Genomic DNA, 24,728 nt, shown 5'->3' on the forward strand with positions numbered 1-24,728 from the left:
ACCGCCATCGATAAGAGACATTACTGTGCAGCTGTATTCATCGACCTGGCCAAGGCTTTCGACTCTGTCAATCACCACATTCTTATTGGCAGACTCAACAGCCTTGGTTTCTCAAATGACTGCCTCGCCTGGTTCACCTACTTCTCAGATAGAGTTCAGTGTGTTAAATCGGAGGGCCTGTTGTCCGGACCGCTGGCAGTCTCTATGGGGGTGCCACAGGGTTCAATTCTCGGGCCGACTCTTTTCTCTGTATACATCAATGATGTCGCTCTTGCTGCTGGTGATTCTCTGATCCACCTCTATGCAGACGACACCATTCTGTATACCTCTGGCCCTTCTTTGGACACTGTGTTAACAACCCTCCAGACGAGCTTCAATGCCATACAACTCTCCTTCTGTGGCCTTCAACTGCTCTTAAATGCAAGTAAAACTAAATGCATGCTCTTCAACCGATCGCTGCCTGCACCTGCCCGCCTGTCCAGCATCACTACTCTGGACGGTTCTGACTTAGAATATGTGGACACCTACAAATACCTAGGTGTCTGGTTAGACTGTAAACTCTCCTTCCAGACTCACATTAAACATCTCCAATCCAAAATTAAATCTAGAACTAGCTTCCTATTTCCCAACAAATCATCCTTCACTCATGCTGCCAAACATACCCTCATAAAACTGACCATCCTACCGATCCTTGACTTCGGCGATGTCATTTACAAAATAGCCTCCAACACTCTACTCAGCAAATTGGATGGAGTCTATCACAGTGCCATCCGTTTTGTCACCAATACTACCCACCACTGCGACCTGTATGCTCTCGTTGGCTGGCCCTCGCTTCATATTTGTCGCCAAACCCACTGGCTCCAGGTCATCTACAAGTCTTTGCTAGGTAAAGCCCCGCCTTATCTCAGCTCACTGGTCACCATAGCAGCACCCACCCGTAGCACGCGCTCCAGCAGGTATATCTCACTGGTCACCCCCAAAGCCAATTCCTCCTTTGGCCGCCTTTCCTTCCAGTTCTCTGCTGCCAATGACTGGAACAAACTGCAAAAATCACTGAAGCTGGAGACTCATATCTCCCTCACTAGCTTTAAGCACCAGCTGTCAGAGCAGCTCACAGATCACTGCGCCTGTACATAGCTCATCTGTAAACAGCCCATCCAACTACCTCATCCCCATATTGTTATTTATTTTATTTATTTTGCTCCTTTGCACCCCAGTATCTCTACTTGCACACTCATCTTCTGCACATCCTACCACTCCAGTGTTTAATTGCTATATTGTAATTATTTCGCCACTATGGCCTATTTATTTCCTTACCTCCCTTATCCTACCTCATTTGCACACACTGTATATAGACTTTTTCGATTGTATTATTGACTGTATGTTTGTTTATTCCATGTGTAACTCTGTGTTGTTGTTTGTGTCGCACTGCTTTGCTTTATCTTGGGCCAGGTCTCAGTTGTAAATGAGTACTTGTTCTCAACTGGCCTACCTGGTTAAATAAAGTGTGTGTGGTTGTGTTACAGAACAAGGTGATAGAGTGGATACTATGTGTGGTTGTGTTACAGAACAAGGTGATAGAGTGGATACTGTGTGTGGTTGTGTTACAGAACAAGGTGATAGAGTGGATACTGTGTGTGGTTGTGTTACAGAACAAGGTGATAGAGTGGATACTGTGTGTGGTTGTGTTACAGAACAAGGTGATAGAGTGGATACTATGTGTGGTTGTGTTACCGAACAAGGTGATAGAGTGGATACTATGTGTGGTTGTGTTACAGAACAAGGTGATAGAGTGGATACTATGTGTGGTTGTGTTACAGAACAAGGTGATAGAGTGGATACTATGTGTGGTTGTGTTACAGAACAAGGTGATAGAGTGGATACTGTGTGTGTGGTTGTGTTACAGAACAAGGTGGTAGAGTGGATACTGTGTGTGGTGGTGTTACAGAACAAGGTGATAGAGTGGATACTGTGTGACAACCCAGAGGAGAGACCAGATGCCAGGCAGCTGAAGACAGAACTGAACGAGTGATCTCGTGTTCTGACCAGAGATCACAACTTCCATCAAGACAACAGAACAATCTAAAGACAGTCAGTCGAATTCTTTAAAGGGTCTCAGAATAGTATTCATTGAGTTAAAAAAAAACGAAATTATTGCTGCATTCATGACATGTCGGAAACTAGGAAACTCAGAAATGTTCAATTTGGAAACTTGTTGTCGAAAGATCATAGCTGAGTGTCCCCACTTCGATAGTATCAGAATCAACCAATAGGAAGCTCTATGATACGGTATGTTATATAGGTTACATTATGAGGCATTATGATACTGAACTCAATATCATTCCACGAAACCAATATGCAACAGGAAGTTATTAACAGCTATAGATAAAGCAGATGAACAGGAAGTAATACACACGATGTGCTTTTCTTAAATGGACAGGAACGTTATGAATGTTTCAAACTTATACTGTTGATTAGAAGGGCTTTGAGAAATACATTTCATGAACTGACAAAATATTGGCATTTTATTAGGCTCCTCATTAGCTGTTGTAAAATTCGCAGCTACTCTTCCTGGGATCCACATGAAACATGACATAATACAGACTTTTTTTTTTTAAACCAGGTTTTGCTGTTCATTTAAGCAATATGAGATGGAAGGGTGTTTGACATAATAACAGCTCTATATAATACTGAATGTGTTCTTGAATCTGTTCTGGATTTGGGGATTGTGAAAAGCAGGAAGCCTTGTTGTTTTTAAGAATACATGTGTTAGTCAGGCATTTAATTTAACTCAAAATAGACATAAAAACCTAAGTAATAACAGCGGACATTTGCCTAAAAATAAAACTAGAATCGGTTTCAATAACTGAGTCATCATGGCTGAGTAAAGGTAGCCTGAACAGCCGCTAGGTGGCGCTATAGACCTTTATTTTTATGGTCAATAGCGACCACTAGCAGCTGTTCAGGTGAATCACAGGCTGGCCGACACTCATATCAGGTTCAGTACTGTTTTCAGGCTAATCGAAAACGAAATGGTCTACAGGACACTACAGTGAGATAGAAATGGCGTCTTTTTGTAGACACTAACTCCGTCATGGTTCTTTGGACAGATCCTATGGAGAAAATGAATGGCGTTTTTGAATAAATGACGAAAATTGGGTATGTGGTAAACACAGGCTTAGAAGATTTTCGGCATTTATTCCTAAACCCTTTTCTCTCCCCATTAATTTTCGCCATAGGGATGGCTGAACGAATCAGACGTTAACTCATTTCCGGGTTGTAGGGTCATGTCTAGAATGGATGAAGTTTCGGTCAGAATGGACTTTTTGAATCAGGTTTAGGAGAATTGATGCAGCAGGTTAGGAGAATTGATGCAGCAGGTTAGGAGAATTGACGCAGCAGGTTAGGAGAATTGACGCAGCAGGTTAGGAGAATTGATGCAGCAGGTTAGGAGAATTGATGCAGCAGGTTAGGAGAATTGACGCAGCAGGTTAGGAGAATTGATGCAGCAGGTTAGGAGAATTGATGCAGCAGGTTAGGAGAATTGATGCAGCAGGTTAGGAAAATTGATGCAGCAGGTTAGGAGAATTGACGCAGCAGGTTAGGAGAATTGACGCAGCAGGTTAGGAGAATTGACGCAGCAGGTTAGGAGAATTGATGCAGCAGGTTAGGAGAATTGATGCAGCAGGTTAGGAGAATTGACGCAGCAGGTTAGGAGAATTGACGCAGCAGGTTAGGAGAATTGATGCAGCAGGTTAGGAGAATTGATGCAGCAGGTTAGGAGAATTGACGCAGCAGGTTAGGAGAATTGACGCAGCAGGTTAGAAGAATTGACGCAGCAGGTTAGGAGTGACAGGCTATGAGAATTAGGAAAATTAGGAAAAGATTAGGAAAGGAGACTTTGCTTCGCTCACACAGGTAATATTACACTTCATTACATTACAACGGTTTGATTTGTTTGATCTGAGCAATTTTTCTTAGCTAGCTACATAGCCGTCTTTGTATCAAAGATAATTGTGTAGTTTAGAGTAATTAGAGTATTATCGAGGTTAGCTATTTTCGTCCTAACGTAGTCAACACTGCTAGCTAGCTAGCCAACTAGCTAACTTCTACGGACTAGCAGCACTGTAGAAACTATTACATTACAACGGAACGACTTGATTCGTTTAGTGTTGGTGTTAGTTAGCTAGCTACATAGTTGTCTTTGCTGTCTTTGTATCTAAGATAATTGTGTAGTTTAGAGTAATTATCGAGGTTAGCTAGCCAGCCGTGTCGCTGTTGTCCAGACTCCAGACTTAGTCATCATCAAACCCACTGCTAGCTAGCCAACCGCTACCGACTAGCAGCGCTGTAGATACTAATACATTACAACGGAACGATTTGACTAGTGCAGTGTTAGCTAGCTAGCTACATAGTTGTCTTTGTCATAGCTTGATAATTGTGTAGTTTAGTAATTATCGAGGTTAGCTAGCCAGCTATTTCCGTCCCCCGCGACGCCATTTTTCCAAAAGTAGCCAACTATTACCGACGAGCAGCACTGTAGAAACTAAATACATTACAAAGGAACGTCTTGATTAGTGTTATGTTAGCTAGCTACAAAGTTGCTTTTGTATCATGACAAGGTGTAGTACTGAAACTATCGAGGTTACCTAGCCAGCTACACGTTCAAACAAAGTCAACAACGCAGCCACTGCTAGCTAGCCTACTCCACCAGCAGCAGTACTGTATCATTTTCGTCATTTTAGTCAATAAGATTTTTGCAACGTAAGCTTAACTTTCTGAACATTCGAGACGTGTAGTCCACTTGTCATTCCAATCTCCTTTGCATTAGCGTAGCCTCTTCTGTAGCTTGTCAACTATGTGTCTGTCTATCCCTGTTCTCTCCCCTCTGCACAGGCCACACAAACGCTTCACACCGCGTGGCCGCTGCCACTCTAACCTGGGGGTCCCTGCGCGCACGACCCACGTGGAGTTCCAGGTCTCCGGCAGCCTCTGGAACTGCCGGTCTGCGGCCAACAAGGCTGAGTTCATCTCAGCCTATGCTACCCTCCAGTCCCTAGACTTCCTGGCGCTGACGGAAACATGGATTACCACAGATAACACTGCTACTCCTACTGCTCTCTCCTCGTCTGCCTACGTGTTCTCGCATACCCCTAGAGCATCGAGCCAGAGGGGTGGTGGCACTGGAATCCTCATCTCTCCCAAGTGGACATTCTCTCTTTTTCCCCTGACCCATCTGTCTATCTCCTCATTTGAATTCCATGCTGTCACAGTTACCAGCCCTTTCAAGCTTAACATCCTTATCATTTATTGCCCTCCAGGTTCCCTTGGAGAGTTCATCAATGAGCTTGACGCCTTGATAAGTTCCTTTCCTGAGGATGGCTCACCTCTCACAGTTCTGGGTGACTTTAACCTCCCCACGTCTACCTTTGACTCATTCCTCTCTGCCTCCTTCTTTCCACTCCTCTCCTCCTTTGATCTCACCCTCTCACCTTCCCCCCCTACTCACAAGGCAGGCAATACGCTTGACCTCATCTTTACTAGATGCTGTTCTTCCACTAATCTCATTGCAACTCCCCTCCAAGTCTCCGACCACTACCTTGTATCCTTTTCCCTCTCGCCCTCATCCAACACTTCTCACTCTGCCCCTACTCGGATGGTATTGCGCCGTCCCAACCTTCGCTCTCTCTCTCCCGCTACTCTCTCCTCTTCCATCCTATCATCTCTTCCCTCTGCTCAAACCTTCTCCAACCTATCTCCTGATTCTGCCTCCTCAACCCTCCTCTCCTCCCTTTCTGCATCCTTTGATTTTCTCTGTCCCCTATCCTCCAGGCCGGCTCGGTCCTCCCCTCCTGCTCCGTGGCTCGACGACTCACTGCGAGCTCACAGAACAGGGCTCCGGGCAGCCGAGCGGAAATGGAGGAAAACTCGCCTCCCTGCGGACCTCGCATCCTTTCACTCCCTCCTCTCTACATTCTCCTCTTCTGTCTCTGCTGCTAAAGCCACTTTCTACCACTCTAAATTCCAAGCATCTGCCTCTAACCCTAGGAAGCTCTTTGCTACCTTCTCCTCCCTCCTGAATCCTCCTCCCCCCCCCCTCCTCCCTCTCTGCGGATGACTTCGTCAACCATTTTGAAAAGAAGGTTGACGATATCCGATCCTCGTTTGCTAAGCCAAGGCAGCAGCTACTCTTCCTGGGGTTTATTATGGATCCCCATTAGTTCCTGCCAAGGCAGCGGCTACTCTTCCTGGGGTTTATTATGGATCCCCATTAGTTCCTATCAAGGCAGCGGCTACTCTTCCTGGGGTTTATTATGGATCCCCATTAGTTCCTGCCAAGGCAGCAGCTACTCTTCCTGGGGTTTATTATGGATCCCCATTAGGTCCTGCCAAGGCAGCAGCTACTCTTCCTGGGGTTTATTATGGATCCCCATTTAGTTCCTGCCAAGGCAGCAGCTACTCTTCCTGGGGTTTATTATGGATCCCCATTAGTTCCTGCCAAGGCAGCAGCTACTCTTCCTGGGGTTTATTATGGATCCCCATTAGTTCCTGCCAAGGCAGCAGCTACTCTTCCTGGGGTTTATTATATATACATATGTTGCATTTAATCAAATGCTTTTTTTTTTTTTTACAATCAGCATCTGGGGCGGCAGGTAGCCTAGTGGTTGGAGTGTTGGACTAGTAACCGAAAGGTTGCAATTTCAAATCCCCAAGCTGACAAGGTGAGAAATCTGTCGTTCTGCTCCTGAACAAGGCAGTTAACCCACAGACCGTCATTGAAAATAAGAATTTGTTCTTAACTGACTTGCCTGGTTTAAAAAAAAGGTTTTAAAATTGGTGTTTTCTTTCTCTGACGATTGATGAGGCAGCTAGCGAATGTTCTTCACGTCAACAACTTATCAGAACGTCAACAACTTATCGACGTTATCAGAACGTCAACAACTTATCAGAACGTCAACAACTTATCAGAACGTCAACAACTTATCGACGTTATCAGAACGTCAACAACTTATCAGAACGTCAACAACTTATCAGAAAGTCAACAACTTATCAACGTTATCAGAACGTCGTCATGACGTTTTCATACACCTTTAGTGTGAAGACTAGTACACAGTCATGATGTGGCCCTTTGGGGGTGGATATCGTGGCCCTCTCCTCTCTCATTCTCTCCCACCACAAGTTTTATGGTCATAAATTCCTGGCAGAGACTCTCTCTCTCCTCCTGGTCATGCAGAAAGAGAGGGGGAATAAACCTATGGAACAAAGAGCTTCACTTTAACCTTTCTTTAACTAGGCAAGTCAGTTAAGAACACATTCCTTTTTTCAATGACGGCCTTGGAACAGTTCAGGGGCAGAAGGACAGATTTCTACTTTGACAGCTCGGGGGATTTGATCTAGCAACCTTTCGGTTACAGGTCCAACACTCTAACCACTAGGCTACCTGCCGCCCCTCCACTCTAACCACTAGGCTACCTACCGCCCCTCCACTCTAACCACTAGGCTACCTGCCGCCTCTACACTCTAACCACTAGGCTACCTGCCGTCCCTCCACTCTAACCACTAGGATACCTGCCGCACCTACACTCTAACCACTAGGCTACCTGCCGCCTCTACACTCTAACCACTAGGCTACCTGCCGCCTCTACACTCTAACCACTAGGCTACCTGCCGCCTCTACACTCTAACCACTAGGCTACCTGCCGCCTCTTCACTCTAACCACTAGGCTACCTGCCGCCTCTACACTCTAACCACTAGGCTACCTGCCGCCTCTACACTCTAACCACTAGGCTACCTGCCGCCCCTCCACTCTAACCACTAGGCTACCTGCCGCCTCTACACTCCAACCCACAAGGCTAACTGCCGCGTCTACACTCTAACCGCTAGGCTACCTGCCGCCTCTACACTCTAACCGCTAGGCTACCTGCCGCCTCTACACTCTAACCACTAGGCTACCTGCCGCCTCTACACTCTAACCACTAGGCTACCTGCCGCCTCTACACTCTAACCACTAGGCTACCTGCCACCTCTTCACTCTAACCACTAGGCTACCTGCCGCCTCTACACTCTAACCACTAGGCTACCTGCCACCTCTACACTCTAACCACTAGGCTACCTGCCTCCTCTACACTCTAACCACTAGGCTACCTGCCGCCTCTACACTCTAACCACTAGGCTACCTGCCACCTCTACACTCTAACCACTAGGCTACCTGCCGCCTCTACACTCTAACCACTAGGCTACCTGCCACCTCTACACTCTAACCACTAGGCTACCTGCCTCCTCTACACTCTAACCACTAGGCTACCTGCCGCCCCTCCACTCTAACCACTAGGCTACCTGCCGCCCCTCCACTCTAACCACTAGGCTACCTGCCGCCTCTACACTCTAACCACTAGGCTACCTGCCGCCCCATTTGTTCAACTCTTATTCCCCGAAATTGGAGGATTAAACAATATTTCTATTTTTTTGAGAATGCGGGAATGGTCCGTGGGTATTTAAAGAACAATCCTGTCAAAAGTTGTTTTATATTTTGTGACATCAGGAAGAACGGTAGCACCGAAGAACGGTAGCTTTGGGAAGTGTACATTTTCTCAGTGATTAGTTTTCTACCTGAATGTTGTGTAAAATATATGATTGAATATGAAACTATTTTTTGTGAGAAGATGTAATGTCACGTTGGCCTTCTAAACAAGATATTTGTCATAAACCTTCAAAGTTCCATAATGGAGCCAAAAAATGTCAGCCATCTTGGTCAGGGAGAAAATCCAGAACCAGTCTAATTGGAATGAATGGCAGTAGAGGCATCGGTGATGGATTTCCTGCTTTTGCTTACGCAGGAAAATGTGTGGGTTGGACTAGCGGCCATTTTACTGGTAGTAATTGGAAGCAAAGAGGATCTATTATATTGACAAGATAATCGAGTGACCGCTCTAGCGATTTAAATACATGTCCTCAAAGATGGACAAAAATACTTGTTTAGTTATAAAGTTTTAGCTAGTCAGTGGCCACAGCCCCGTCAGAGAACCCCGGGACAGAGTCCCGACGTTGGAACGGATACAATTCTATAGACCATTAGACCATTAGACAGCTGTAGTTTTGGCTACATGGCTGGAAAGGGTTAAACTCTGAGACTAATCGATCACTACAGAAGAAGGAGCAAATTCTAGACGACACGAATTACTAGTCTGAAGCTTAGAAATGACGTAAACCTAGAACGAGAATACCGACAACCGCCGAAGCATCTATTCTATGGGAACATTTCTGAATGGTATTCTGAAGTATCCATTCTAACCACCTACAACCATGAAATAAATTGTGACTTCTGGGAAAGTTAACCAGAGACTCTGATGATCTCTACAGGACGATCGAGTGTTTTCAACGGAGAGACAACAACGACGACATAAAAGCGTAAATATGTACATTGCAATTTCTTTCAGAACGAGCGGCCCGTTCACGTGCAACGTTTTAGCATGTCCATGAGTATAATTATCCACTGTGTGTAGTGAATAGATATAGAGTCTATAGATAGTGAATCCATGTTGTCTTTCTCGCTCTTTCTCAGTCCCCACCCCTTTCCTTGGTCTACCAAGCTTGGTCCGCTAGGGACTTTTTCTTTGTATCATGTTAGTAACCCAAATATCTACTGTTTGTCTGTTATGTCATTCTGTGTGATTATTTAGTTAGTTAGTAAATAAATAATTAATTAAGTCAATAATTAAGCCAATTTGTATATCGCTGATTCCTGATTCATGATTTAGGCTAGGGTTTGTGCAGATATCCAAGGGTTTGCGACATTCAGTAATGAGAACTGATGAGGTAATAATAACAATTCATTAATAAGCAACTGTTTTGATAAGATACTAAAATACCTGATGAGTTCTATTCGGGAAATTGACATTCTATAAACAACATTTTTCCATGGTGCCCCCGACTTCCGAGTTAAAGTTTACATGATTAGTTTAATCAGGTAATAATAATTACACACAGAGAATTGATTTGATACATTTAATGATAGTCACAGACATGACAACACAAATTAATTCAATGAAACAAAATAACTAAATTGACTAGTTTTTTTCAAGGTTAGAATAAAGAAATACACATTCTATTACATCTATTTAATAAAATCTACAACTTTCCAAATCAAATCATGAACATCTAAGGGGTTCATACTTGTATTCAATCAAATCCAAATCATAATCAAAATAAAATACACATTTTAAAATGCTAAATCTCGAGAGGAAAAAACTCAAGTAGGACGATTTTTTGTTGTTGTAATAATGCGACATCAACAAAAACACAAATTGTCAGTCGAAAACATGTCAGAACACAGGCCCCGTCTATTATCTTATTGTAGATCCTGTGTCCTGGAAAATGTGGAAGGTCTTATCTTCCCCTGTGTATTCTCTCTCATGTGTTTTCAGGTTCCCTAACTGGGTAAAACTCTTTCCACACTGGGAACATTGGAAAGGCTTTTCCCCCCCTGTGTTCTCTCTCTCATGTGTTTTCAGGTTCCCTAACTGGGTAAAACATTCGCTGATTCTGAACATTTAGCAAATTTTGGGGATTTTCTATTGGACAAAATTCTGGTAAGTCCCTTCCCATTTCGTTCCCATTTGTTTCCGTTTAATAAATGCTTTGGAATGAATACACCCCAGGGGTTGGAATGAATACACCCCAGGGGTTGGAATGAATACACCCCAGGGGTTGGAATGAATACACCCCAGGGGTTGGAATGAATACACCCCAGGGGTTGGAATGAATACACCCCAGGGGTTGGAATGAATACACCCCAGGGGTTGGAATGAATACACCCCAGGGGTTGGAATGAATACACCCCAGGGGTTGGAATGAATACACCCCAGGGGTTGGAATGAATACACCCCAGGGGTTGGTATGAATACACCCCAGGGGTTGGAATGAATACACCCCAGGGGTTGGAATGAATACACCCCAGGGGTTGGAATGAATACACCCCAGGGGTTGGAATGAATACACCCCAGGGGTTGGAATAAATACACCCCAGGGGTTGGAATGAATACACCCCAGGGGTTGGAATGAATACACCCCAGGGGTTGGAATGAATACACCCCAGGGGTTGGAATGAATACACCCCAGGGGTTGGAATGAATACACCCCAGGGGTTGGAATGAATAAACCCCAGGGGTTGGAATGAATAAACCCCAGGAATGAATACACCCCAGGGGTTGGAATGAATACACCCCAGGGGTTGGAATGAATACACCCCAGGGGTTGGAATGAATACACCCCAGGGGTTGGAATGAATACACCCCAGGGGTTGGAATGAATAAACCCCAGGGGTTGGAACCAAAATGTTATTACAAATGTTTTTTGTTCTGAACAAAACCACAACTAAAAATAATAATTTAGCTCATTTCATTCCGCAGGCAAGGCAGTGTGGACAGACCAGCTTGCTATGGAGCAGGTAAGCTAGTTGTTTACATGCGCGATGGACAGACAAGTGTAGAGCGCAAGATGCCACATACATTTTGCGGGGTCGGAGAGAGAGCGAGAGGGAGGAGGAGGAAGAGGAGGAGGAGGAAGAGGAGAGGAGGAGAGAGAGCGAGAGAGGGAGGAGGAGGAGAGAGGAGGAGGAGGAAGAGAGAGAGCGAGAGAGGGAGGGGGAGGCTTGGCTTGAAGCGCCTAGCATCTTGTTGTAGCATATCATTATCTGAATTAGACCCACAGAATTATACCTACGGAGGAAGAGGAGGAGGAGGAGAGGAGGAAGAGGAGGAGAGAAGAGGAGGAGAGAGGAGGAAGGGGAGGAGGAGGAGAGAGGAAGAGAGAGGAGGAGGAGGAAGGGGAGGAGGAGGAGGAAGGGGAGGAGGAGGAGGAGGAGAGAGGAAGAGGAGGAGGAGGAGAGAGGAAGAGAGAGGAGGCTTGAAGACATTAAAAAAAAATTCACTTCCTTTATTCATTTTTTTTTTTTTTTTTTTAAATACCTTTTTTCTCCCCAATTTCATGGTATCCAATTGGTAGTTACAGTCTTGTCCCATCGCTGCAACTCCCGTACGGACTCGGGAGAGGCGAAGGTCGAGAGCCGCGCGTCGTCCGAAACACAACCCAGCCAAGCCGCACTGCTTCTTGACACAATGCCCGCTTAACCAGGAAGTCAGCCGCTCCAATGTGGTGGAGGAAACACCGTACACCTGGTGACCGTGTCAGCGTGCACTGCACCCGGCCCGCCACAGGAGTCGCTAGTGCGACAGAGCCTGGACTTGAACTAGGATCTCTAGTGACACAGCTAGCACTGAGACAGAACCTGGACTAGAACCAGGATCTCTAGTGACACAGCTAGCACTGAGACAGAACCTGGACTAGAACCAGGGGGTCGTACCCCGACAACAGAATGGCCAGCTCATCCTCCGCAGGGAGATAACATGTTCTATGAGGAAATAGTATTTTTTTTAAAACTGTCTGTTTGAGATACAAGTATAGGATGTCTCAACACTATTTCGATGAGTTAACAGAATATTCACTTTTTAAAGTTAATAAGATCTTCCACCTGACAGTTACTTTTAAAATAACGGTTCTGTTCCAGAACTGTAGAGATCACTTTCTTTCCCGGTTCGGTTTCTGTTTCTTCATTTTTTTTGTTCTTACGCGGTTTTCTGTTCTGTTTTCTGAACTGGTTCCAACTCCTGGGGTCATTGTTAAAACAGTGTGGGTTCTCTCATGCCTTTTCAGGTTCTGTGACAGGGTAAAACCCTTTCCACATTGGGAGCATTGGAAAGGTTTCTCTCTTGTGTGTGTTCTTTTATGGTCCTTCAGATTCCCTAACCGTGTAAAACCCTTTCCACACTGGGAGCATTGGAAAGGCTTCTTTCCTGTGTGAAATTCTGCATGTTTTGTTAGGTTCCCTAACTTGGTAAAATTCTTTCCACACAGAGAGCAATGGTAAGCTGTCTCCCATGTGTGTATCCTTTCATGGTCCTTCAAGCTCCCTAAACTTTTAAAACTATTTCCACACTGGGAACATTGGAAAGACTTCTCTCCTGTGTGTATTTTCTCATGCTTTTTCAGGTTCCCTAACAGGGTAAAACCTATTCCACACTGGGAGCATTGGAAACGTTTCTCTCCTGTGTGTACTCTTTTATGATCCTTCAGGTTCTCTAACAGTGTAAAACCCTTCCCACACTGGGAGCATTGGAAAGGTTTCGCTCCGGTGTGTAATTGTTTATGTTTGTTTAGGTTCCCTAACTTGGTAAAATCCTTTCCACACAGAGAGCAATGGTAAGATGTCTCCCCTGTGTGTATCCTTTCATGCACCTTCAAGCTCTTTAACTGTGTAAAAATCTTTCCACAGTGGGAGCATTGGAACGGCTTTTCTCCTGTGTGTGTTCTCTCATGCTTTTTCAGGCTCCCTAACAGGGTAAAACCCTTTCCACACTGGGAACATTGGAAACGTTTCTCTCCTGTGTGTACTAATTTATGTTCGTTCAGGCTCCGTAACCGTGTAAAATTATTTCCACACTGGGAGCATTGGAAAGGTTTCTCTCCTGTGTGTACTCTTTCATGGTCCTTCAGGTTCCCTAACCGTGTAAAACCCTTCCCACACTGGGAGCATTGGAACGGCTTTTCTCCTGTGTGTGTTCTCTCATGTTTTTTCAGGCTCCCTAACAGGGCAAAACTCTTTCCACACTGGGAACATTGGAAAGGCTTCTCCCCTGTGTGTAACCTTTCATGCTCCTTCAAGCTCCCTAACTGTGTAAAACCATTCCCACACTGGGAGCATTGGAACGGTTTCTCTGCTGTGTGTGTTCTCTCATGCTTTTTCAGGTTCCCTAACCACCTAAAGCCCTTTTCACACTGGGAGCATTGGAAAGGTTTCTCTACTGTGTGTATTATTTTATGTTCTTTCAAGTTCCCTAACCGTGTGAAACTCTTTCCACATTGGGAGCATTGGAAAGGTTTCTCTCCTGTGTGTATTCTCTCATGACTTTTCAGGTTCCCTAACCGTGTAAAACTCTTCCCACATTGGGAACATTGTGAAGTCTTCTCTCCTGTCTTCTGTCCTTCCTCTGAAGGACTCTTCCTGCCGTCAGAGTGAGAGTCTGGTCTCTCTCCTGCCAAAGACAAACAGTATCTAGTTAAACAGAGACCTGAATGAAATCTCCATTAAATAAAACTGTCTTCTTATGAGGTTTAATCTAGACTAGATCCCTCATTATAAAACAGTACATTTGGATCGTAGATACTGATTGGTTAATAGCCGTTAGATATTCATGATGATCCCTGGGTAATGCCTGTTAAACTCTCTGGGACATGTGGGACGCTAGCGAAATAGCAGGGCTGCAAATTCAAAACAACAAAAATCTCATAATTTCAAATTTCTCAAACATACAACTATTATATCCCATTTTAAAGATACACTTCTCATTAATCCAAACACATTGTCCGATTTCAAAAAGGCTTTATGGCGAAAGCATAACATTAGATTATGTTAGGACAACGCTGAGACAAGAAAAACCACACAGTCATTTTCCAAGCAAGGAGAGGCGTCACAATAACCAGAAATACAGCTAAAATTAATCACTAACCTTTGACGATCTTCATCAGATGACACTCCCAGGACTCAATGTTACACAATACATGTATGTTTTGTTCGATAAAGTTCATATTTATATCCAAAAACCCCATTTTACATTGGCGCGTGATGTTCAGTATTGCCTCCAAAAACTTCCGGTGAATGAGCACATCAATTTACAAAAATACTCATCATAAACGTTGATAACATTTACAACAGTTATTGAAAGAATTATAGATACACTTCTCCTTAATGCAACCGCTGTGTCAGATTTCAAAATCGCTTTACGGCGAAAGCACATTTTTCAATATTCTGAGTACAGAGCTCAGCCATCAAAGCAAGCTATACAGTTACCCGCCAAGTTCTGGAGTCAACAAAACTCAGAAATAGTATAAATCTTCACTTACCTTTGCTGATCTTCGTCGGAATGCACTCCCAGGACTCCCACAAAAAATGTTAGTTTTGTTCGATAAACTCCATATTTATGTCCAAATACCTCCTTTTGTTTGCGCGTTCAGATCACTATCCAAAGGCAAAATGAGCGAGCACAAAACCCTAGACGAAAAGTCAAAATTTTCCATTACCGTTCATAGAAACATGTCAAACGATGTTTACAATCAATCCTTAGGGTCTTTTTAACATAAATATTTGATAATATTCCAACCGGACAATAGCGTATTCATTACAGAGGAAAAAGAAGGAACGGCGTGCCTGCGTGCCCGCGCAGTAAACAACTCATAGGCCTCAGGCAGTCCACTTGTTGAGTCAGCTCTTATTCTCTCCCCAGTAACAGTAAAAGCATGAAACAAGGTTCTAAAGACTGTTGACATCTAGTGGAAGCCTTAGGAAGTGCAAAATGAACCCTAAGTCACTGTATACTGGATAGGGAATCACTTGAAAAACTACAATCCTCAGATTTCCACACTTCCTGGTTGGATTTTCCTCAGGTTTTTGCCTTCCATATGAGTTCTGTTATACTCACAGACATCCTTCAAACTGTTTTAGAAACTATCCAAATCTACTAATAATATGCATATCCTACCTTCTGGGCCCGAGAAAGCAGGCAGTTTAATTTTGGCATGTCATTCACCTGAATTTCTGAATACTGCCCCTTGTCACTAAAAAGTTAACAGTTGTATTTGAATTATCCTTATACATCCACTGTCCCAAGGCCCAGCCAGGCAATTTATAAACTTCTCTCCACTGTCCCACAGCCCTGCCAGGCAATTCATAAACTAATCTCCACTGTCCCACAGCCCAGCCAGGCAATTTATAAACTCATCTCCACTGTCCCATAGCCAAGCCAGGCAATTTATAAACTAATCTCCACTGTCCCACAGCCCTGCCAGGCAATTTATAAACTAATCTCCACTGGAAAAAATAATCTAGACATTATTACATCTAGTCCTGCATTTGGTTTGCAACAGAAGGGATTTGTATATATTATTATATATTATATATATATATATATATATATATATATATATATTATTATATATATGTATAAATAAACCTCTGCAACAGTTAGAACCATCAATATCAATTACAACCTGTTTTACCATCAATATCAATTACAACCTGTTTTACCATCAATATCAATTACAACCTGTTTTACCATCAATTATAACCTGTTTTACTATCAATATCAATTACAACCTGTTTTACCATCAATATCAATTACAACCTGTTTTACCATCAATTACAACCTGTTTTACCATCAATATCAATTACAACCTGTTTTACCATCAACATCAATTACAACCTGTTTTACCATCAATATCAATTACAACCTGTTTTACCATCAATTACAACCTGTTTTACCATCAACATCAATTACAACCTGACCAGAGTACCTTCTTCCATATGTTTGGAGAATCTCCCACATGCCTTTTGGTTCCAAACGTGTTGCTTATTTTTTTCCTTCAAGCAATGGCTTTTTATCTGGCCACTCCTCCGTAAAGCCCAGCTCTGTGGAGTGTACGGCTTAAAGTGGTCCTATGGACAGATACTCCAATCTCCGCTGTGGAGCTTTGCAGCTCCTTCAGGGTTATCTTTGGTCTCTTTGTTGCCTCTCTGATTAATGCCCTCCTTGCCTGGTCCGTGAGTTTTGGTGGGTGGCCCTCTCTTGGCAGGTTTGTTGTGGTGCCATATTCATTCCATTTTTTAATAATGGATTTAATGGTGGTCCGTGGGATGTTCAAAGTTTTGTATATTTTTTTATAACCCAACCCTGATCTGTTCTTCCCCACAACTTTGTCCCTGACCTGTTTGGAGAGCTCCTTGGTCTTCATGGTGCCGCTTGCTTGGTGGTGCCCCTTGCTTAGTGGTGTTGCAGACTCTGGGCCCTTTCAGAACAGGTGTATATATACTGAGATCATGTGACACTTAGATTGCACACAGGTGGACTTTATTCAACTAATTATGTGACTTCTGAAGGTAATTGGTTGCACCAGATCTTATTTAGGGGCTTCATAGCGAAGGAGGTGAATACATATGCACACACCACTTTACAGTTTTTTAGAATTTTAAATAAGTTATTTCTTTTCATTTCACTTCACCAATTTAGACTATTTTGTGTTTATGTCCATTACATGAAATCCACATAGAAATCCATTTAAATTACAGGTTGTAATGCAACTAAATAGGAAAAACGCCAAGGGGGATGAATACTTTTGCAAGGCCCTGTACTATTTAAATGTAGATGTTGTTTTGCATTGGATATATTTACCATATCATACGGAGACAGAAACATAAACTTTTACCTTTATCATAAGTACTGTAGACATAATTGCAAATGATTCAATCCTTCCAATAGAAATAAAAAAAACAATTTAGTTATGAATTGAACTTTAATTAAATGAGCTGACTCTTCACATGGGATGATTTCACTGAACAACAGAAGAAAGGGATTATTGAATGATCCCCAATGATCCATCGCATCTCCCAAAAAAACGTTTTCAACAATGATAGTCTAGAAACTAAAGCTTTGGTTGTCTTCCTCTCAGGCTTCCATGTCTTCTCCCTGGACCTCCTCAATGTCACCCCTACTGAACATCAGACTCTGAAGGCCTCATCTTCACTGTCACTTTCCAACCTTGTTGAGGATGGCTCGTTGTCAGGCTCAAAAAGCCTCTAATTTGCCCGGATGGCCACAAATGTTTCAACTCTTGTATTGTTCAGCCTGTTGCATGCTTAGGTGTGTGTGTTCCCAAACAAGGACCAGTTGCGCTCTGAGGCGGCTGATGTTGGTGGGATTTGGAGGATGATGGAGGCAACAGGGGAAAGAGCCTCAGATCCACAAAGTCCCTTCCACCAGGTGGCTGATGAGATCTGTTGGCACGACTGCCATATTGCATCTCCATCCCAAAGCCCTTGGAAGTATAAAGAACCTTGCCCTCATCCAGGCCAAGGTGGCGAGACACGGTAGTGATGACACCATAGGCCTTGTTGATCTCTGCACCAGACAGGAGGCTCTTGCCAGCATACCTGGGGTCCAACATGTACACTGCGGCGTGTATGGGATTCAGGCAGAAGTCTTCACACTTTCAGAACTGCAGTTTCCTCTGCTTGGAGCAACAGTGAAGTGGGCAGTGGGCAGTATGGATTTCTTCTCTTACATCTGCAAGCAGAGTATGAACATCAGACCGGATGGCGTTGTCTCCCTCAATATGTGCAATGGCTACTGCTATAGGTTTCAGGAGTTTCAGGCTGCTTACCACTCTCTCCCAAAATACATCATCCAGGAGGATCCTCTTGATGGGGCTGTCCATGTCGGCAGACTGTGATATGGCCATTTCTTGGAGAGACTTCTCCCCTCCAGGAGACTGTCAAACATGATGACAACACCACCTCAACAGGTGTTGCTGGGCAGCTTCAATGTGGTGCTCTTATTCTTCTCACTTTGCTTGGTGAGGTAGATTGCTGCTATAACTTGATGACCCTTCACATACCTAAACATTTTCCTTGGCTCTCTTGTAGAGTGTATCCATTGTTTTCAGTGCCATGATGTCCTTAAGGAGCTGATTCAATGCATCAGCAGCACAGCCAATGGGTGTGATGTGAGGGTAAGACTCCTCCACTTTAGACCAAGCAGCCTTCATGTTCGCAGCATCGTCTGTCACCAGTGCAAATACCTTCTGTGGTCCAAGGTCATTGATGACTTGCCTTCAGCTCATCTGCAATGTAGAGACCGGTGTGTCTGTTGTCCCTTGTGTCTGTGCTCTTGTAGAATACTGGTTGAGGGGTGGAGATGACGTAGTTAATTATTGCTTGCCTACGAACATTCGACCACCCATCAGAGATGATTGCAATACAGTCTGCTTTCTCTATGATTTGCTTGACCTTCACTTGAACTCTGCATCCAGGAAATGAGTAGATAAAGCATGTCTGGTTGGAGGGGTGTATGCTGAGCAAAGAACATTCAGAAATCTCTTCCAATACGCATTGCCTGTGAGCATCAGAGGTGAACCAGTTGCATACACAGCTCAAGCAAGACATTCATCAGCATTTCTCTGACTGCGTTCCTCCATTGAGTCAAAAAAAACTTCTGATTCCAGGAGGACCATGAGCTGTTGCTATCGATAAGGTGTCTGATTCATCATTTTCACCTCGAATAGAAGTAGAGGGACTTTTGTCAGAGGTTGCTTGTTGTGAGCGCTGAGGGAACTTTATGCCCTTGGCCAGATGATTCTGCATCTTTGTTGCATTCTTCACATATGATTTGGTGCAGTATTTGCAGATGTACACAGCTTTTCCTTCTACATTAGCTGCAGTGAAATGTCTCCACACATCAGATAGTGCCCGTGCCATTTTCCTGGAAAGATGAAGACAAAAATGAGTAAAAAAAACAACAAATACAATTCCATGTACAGATTAATAGTTAAGCAGTTAGATTAAACAACTCCTTCGTAAGATAAATGTTTTAGAATGAAACATGTATGGAAACAGGTGAATTAACACTCCTCAGTTAGCAGGCTCAAGCAAGTTAAAACCCACATGGTAACAAAAACTAACTAGCAAAAAGTTAGAAATGATTTAAACACATTTTGCTGCAGGCTACTATTTACTAGTTAACAAAAAATAATGTATGTCCTATAAAATATATTCACCCCACCCAGTATAGTAATCAAAACTTACCAGAAAGCATGTAGTCCTTGGCTCAGACAGTGTAGTAGTGTGGGCTCAATAGCATCTCATTAGTGTTCAAGATCTTGAGAATCCGCTGTACATGTGATGGAAGAATGCACTGTGCATGCAGAGGGTTGCAGTTCCATTGAATTGGGGATAGTTTAACCAAAATATGCCACAAGACCTAGAATTGCCTTATGTGTATCCCACAAAAAAGGTTCACTTGTTATAAGCTAACTTTTTAAAAATTAATTTAAGCAAAATTCCCAAAATTCCCGGGCTTAACTTCCCGGAGAATATACCGGAAATTTACCGGAAAGTTTCCGACCCTTTGCAACCCTACACAAAGAGAAAACACGTTTTTATACATTTTTGCAAATGTAAACAAAATTGAAAAAAAAAAAAACTTTTTTACATCAGTATTCAGACCCTTTGCTATGAGACTCTAAATTGAGCTCAGGTGCATCCTGTTTCCATTAATCATCCTTGAGATGTTTCTACAGCTTGATTGGAGTCCACCTGTGGTAAATTCAATTGATTGGACATGATTTTGGAAAGGCACACACCTGTCTATATAAGGTCCCACAGATTACAGTGCATGTCAGAGCAAAAACCAAACCATGAGGTCGAAGCAATTGTCCGTAGAGCTCCGAGACAGGATTCTGGTGGAAGCATCATGCTGTGGGGATGTTTTTCAGCAGCAGGGACTGGGAGACTAGTCAGGATCGAGGGAAAGATGAACGGAGCAAAGTGCAAAGATATCCTTGATGAAAGACCTGCTCCAGAGCGCTCAGGACCTCAGACTGGGGCGAAGGTTCACCGTCCAACAGGACAACAACCCTAAGCACACAGTCAAGACAGTGCAAACAGAGCCCGGACTTGAACCCGATCGAACATCTCTGGAGAGACCTGAAAATAGCTGTGCAGCGACGCTCCCCATCCAACCTGACAGAGCTGCAGAGAAGAATGGGAGAAACTCCCCAAATACAGGTGTGCCAAGCTTGTAGCGTCATACCCAAGGAGACTCCAGGCTGTAATCACTGCCAGGCTTGTAGCATCATACCCAAGGAGACTCCAGGCTGTAATCGCTGCCAAAGATGCTCCAACAGTAAAGGGTCTGTACTTATGAAAATGTGATATTTTAGTTTTTTATTTTAATAGATTTGGAAAAATTGTCATTATGGGATATTGTGTGTAGATTGATGAGGGGATTTTTAAAAAAAATCAATTTTAGAATAAGGCTGTAACGTAACAAAATGTGGAAAAAGTCAAGGGGTCTGAATACTTTCCGCACTCACTGTATATATATATACAGCACCAATCAAACGTTTGGACACACCATTAAAGGGTTTTCTTTATTTTTACTATTTTCTACATTGTAGAATAATAGTGAAGACATCAAACTATGAAATAACACATATGGACTCATGTAGTAAGCAAAACATTTTCAGGAGACTACCTCATGAAGCTGGTTGAGAGAATGCCAAGAGTGTTCAAAGCTGTCATCAAGGCAAAGGGTGGCTACTTTGAAGAATCTAAAATCTATATTTTGATTTAACACTTTTTTGCTTACAACATGATTCCATATGCGTTTCATACAGTGACAAGGGATTTGCCACCAAGTACTAAGTCATGTTTTGCAGAGGGGTCAAATACTTATTTCCCTCATTAAAATGCAAAGCAATTTATAACATTTTTGACATGCGTTTTTCTGGATTTTTTTGTTGTTATTCTGTCTCTCACTGTTCAAATAAACCTACAATTAAAATTATAGACTGATCATTTCTTTGTCAGTGGCAAACGTACAAAATCAGCAGGGGATCAAATACTTTTTTCCCTCACTGTAGTTTTGATGTCTTCACTACTATTATTCTACAGTGTAGAAAATAGTCAAAAATAAAGAAAATCCCTTGAATGAGTAGGTGTGTCCAAACGTTTGATTGGTCCTGTATATATCCTGTGTGTCTCTAGGAAGGGAATCTGTCTGGGTGTCCTAAAGTTCACAGCGCCCTAAAAAATAGTCTGTCCTCGGTTGCAACATTCACTACCGAGTTCTAAACTGCCTCTGGAAACAACGTCCCTTGTCCATCTGTCGGCCCGATCAAAACGCAACGCAATCTACACCGGTCATAGAAGGATAAATAAAATACGTTTACTCAATAAAATAAAAGTTCATGACGTACATGTTGTTCATCTTTAAAAATTGTTTTAAAAAATAATAATATATATATATATACACATTAACTAACAGAACATTAACTAACAGAACATTCCAGATCATTCCTCTTAGTAGTGTTTTAGAACATTAATAGAACATTAACAGAACATTAACAGAACATTCCTCTTAGTAGTGCGTTAGAACATTAATAGAACATTCCAGAACATTAACAGAACATTAACAGAACATTAACAGAACATTCCTCTTAGTAGTGTGTTAGAACATTAACAGAACATTCCAGAACATTAACAGAACATTCCAGATCTCTCCTTGTCTTGATTCTGTCCTCTTCATCATTTGAAATCAGACATGTGTTGGCTGTAATATATGATATGGTATCATAGATATTTAAAATCAGATCAGTCTGTCGAAAATTATAACTGAACAACTATGGACCTAAACACTTTTTGATATTTAATCATGTTTAAAAAAAATTACTTTTCTCTCATGTGATATTGAACAAAAGCACTACAGAAAGAGATATTCAGAGACATTTAAAAAATAAATAAAAGCATTTAATCCATTAACGTTTTGTTGACTCTTTGTAGCTTTTTCAATTCCTACAGTACAAAAACAACATATCCAAGAGTATAATGTCCTTTTAAAATCACAGATTAGTTCAACAACTGCAGAGTTTGTCCTCCTGTTAAGATAGTACCCACTGTATTTACTGGTGTTAATCAGATCAATGTCCCTGTTTTATTAGATAGTACCCACTGTATTTACTGGTGTTAATCAGATCAATGTCCCTGTTTTATTAGATAGTACTCACTGAATTTACTGGTGTTAATCAGATCAATGCCCCTGTTTTATAAGATAGTACTCACTGTATTTACTGGTGTTAATCAGATCAATGTCCCTGTTTTATAAGATAGTACTCACTGTATTTACTGGTGTTAATCAGATCAATGTCCCTGTTTTATTAGATAGTACTCACTGTATTTACTGGTGTTAATCAGATCAATGTCCCTGTTTTATTAGATAGTACTCACTGTATTTACTGGTGTTAATCAGATCAATGTCCCTGTTTTATAAGATAGTACTCACTGTATTTACTGGTGTTAATCAGATCAATGTCCCTGTTTTATTAGATAGTACTCACTGTATTTACTGGTGTTAATCAGATCAATGTCCCTGTTTTATTAGATAGTACTCACTGTATTTACTGGTGTTAATCAGATCAATGTCCCTGTTTTATTAGATAGTACTCACTGTATTTACAGGTGTTAATCAGATCAATGCCCCTGTTTTATAAGATAGTACTCACTGTATTTACTGGTGTTAATCAGATCAATGCCCCTGTTTTATTAGATAGTACTCACTGTATTTACTGGTGTTAATCAGATCAATGTCCCTGTTTTATTAGATAGTACTCACTGTATTTACTGGTGTTAATCAGATCAATGTCCCTGTTTTATTAGATAGTACTCACTGTATTTACTGGTGTTAATCAGATCAATGTCCCTGTTTTATTAGATAGTACTCACTGTATTTACTGGTGTTAATCAGATCAATGTCCCTGTTTTATTAGATAGTACTCACTGTATTTACTGGTGTTAATCAGATCAATGTCCCTGTTTTATTAGATAGTACTCACTGTATTTACTGGTGTTAATCAGATCAATGCCCCTGTTTTATTAGATAGTACTCACTGTATTTACTGGTGTTAATCAGATCTCCAGTCTTCTCTTCTTCTTCGTCCTCCTCTAATGTGACAGTAATCTCCCCCTCTTCATCCTTCTCTCCAAAAACGTCTTCCTCTTCTTTCTCTGTGACAGTCATCTCCCCCTCCTCCTCCTTCACTACAAAAACTGCATCCTTCTCTTCCTTCACTGTAACATCCTCCTCCTCTTTCACGCTGAAAGCTTCTTCCTTTTCTTCTTTCACTGTAACAGCCTCACCTTCTTCTACTTCTTGTTTGACGGTAACAGTCTCCTCTTCCATGATCTTTCTCCCTTTCTCAGTGTATCTCAGTAAACTCATGTTCAGGAGGAGGGGATGTTAGCTAGCTAGTTAGCATTAGCGACTCTGCTAGTGCTAACTTAACCAGACAGCTAACTGACTAACAGCGACAACAACGTCAATACGAAATTAAAATGTTGTATTGACTAGTTCTTTCCACAGAAGTGCGAATGTTAAAACATTTTTGCAAAATTAAAATAACGAAAATTGTCTAAAGAACTTGAATGTTTCCGACTTTGTTGCCTAGCGAGCTACCGAGGTGGCTGCAGTTGTTGATGACGAGTTCCGTCCACTAGATTATACGTCACACTAGAAACATCGCCTGAAAGACACATATCGCCATCTGCTGTCTGGAGGGAGGAAACGCAGTTGAGGAGGGACAACTATTTTTATTCTTCATTTTAATTATAATATTATATCAACACGTACAAAGAGCAGCGTGTGTGTTGATTGATTAGTTCAGATATTAATAAACAGATATTAGCAAAATAAATACCTACAGTTATTGTTGCAATCTACTGCAGAGATAGTCTGCAAAGTTCTGTCATACTTTTCCAGGTCTATACCCAAACAGTTCGAACTTCTAATTTAAAAAAATTAATCTCTCCAGAAATAAGTCTCTCACTGTTGCCGCCTGCCCCCCCCCCCCCCCCCCCCCCCCGCTCCCAGCTGTGCCCAGGACACCATTTGTGAATTGATCGCCCCCCATCTAGCCTCAGAGTTTGTTCTGTTAGGAGACCTAAACTGGGATATGCTTAACACCCCAGCAGTGTCTACAATTTAAGCTAGATGCCCTCAATCTCACACAAATCATCAAGGAACCCACCAGGTACAACCCTAAATCCGTAAACATGGGCACCCTCATAGAT

General features: G+C 42.4%; 1 protein-coding gene across 1 annotated transcript; it reads right to left on the minus strand.

The window, feature by feature from the left end:
- Positions 1–12,544: 12,544 nt before the first annotated feature.
- LOC115178091 (gastrula zinc finger protein XlCGF26.1-like) lies at positions 12,545–23,583 on the minus strand (the record flags this gene model as incomplete). The annotated part of the gene is made up of 2 exons (XM_029739129.1): positions 12,545–14,091; positions 23,550–23,583. Coding segments are annotated over 2 exons (1,548 nt in total), but the record flags the coding sequence as incomplete, so codon positions are not given.
- Between the last annotated feature and the right edge of the window lie 1,145 nt (positions 23,584–24,728).

This window comes from Salmo trutta, chromosome 38 (assembly GCF_901001165.1).
Source record: "Salmo trutta chromosome 38, fSalTru1.1, whole genome shotgun sequence".
Lineage (NCBI taxonomy): Eukaryota > Metazoa > Chordata > Actinopteri > Salmoniformes > Salmonidae > Salmo > Salmo trutta.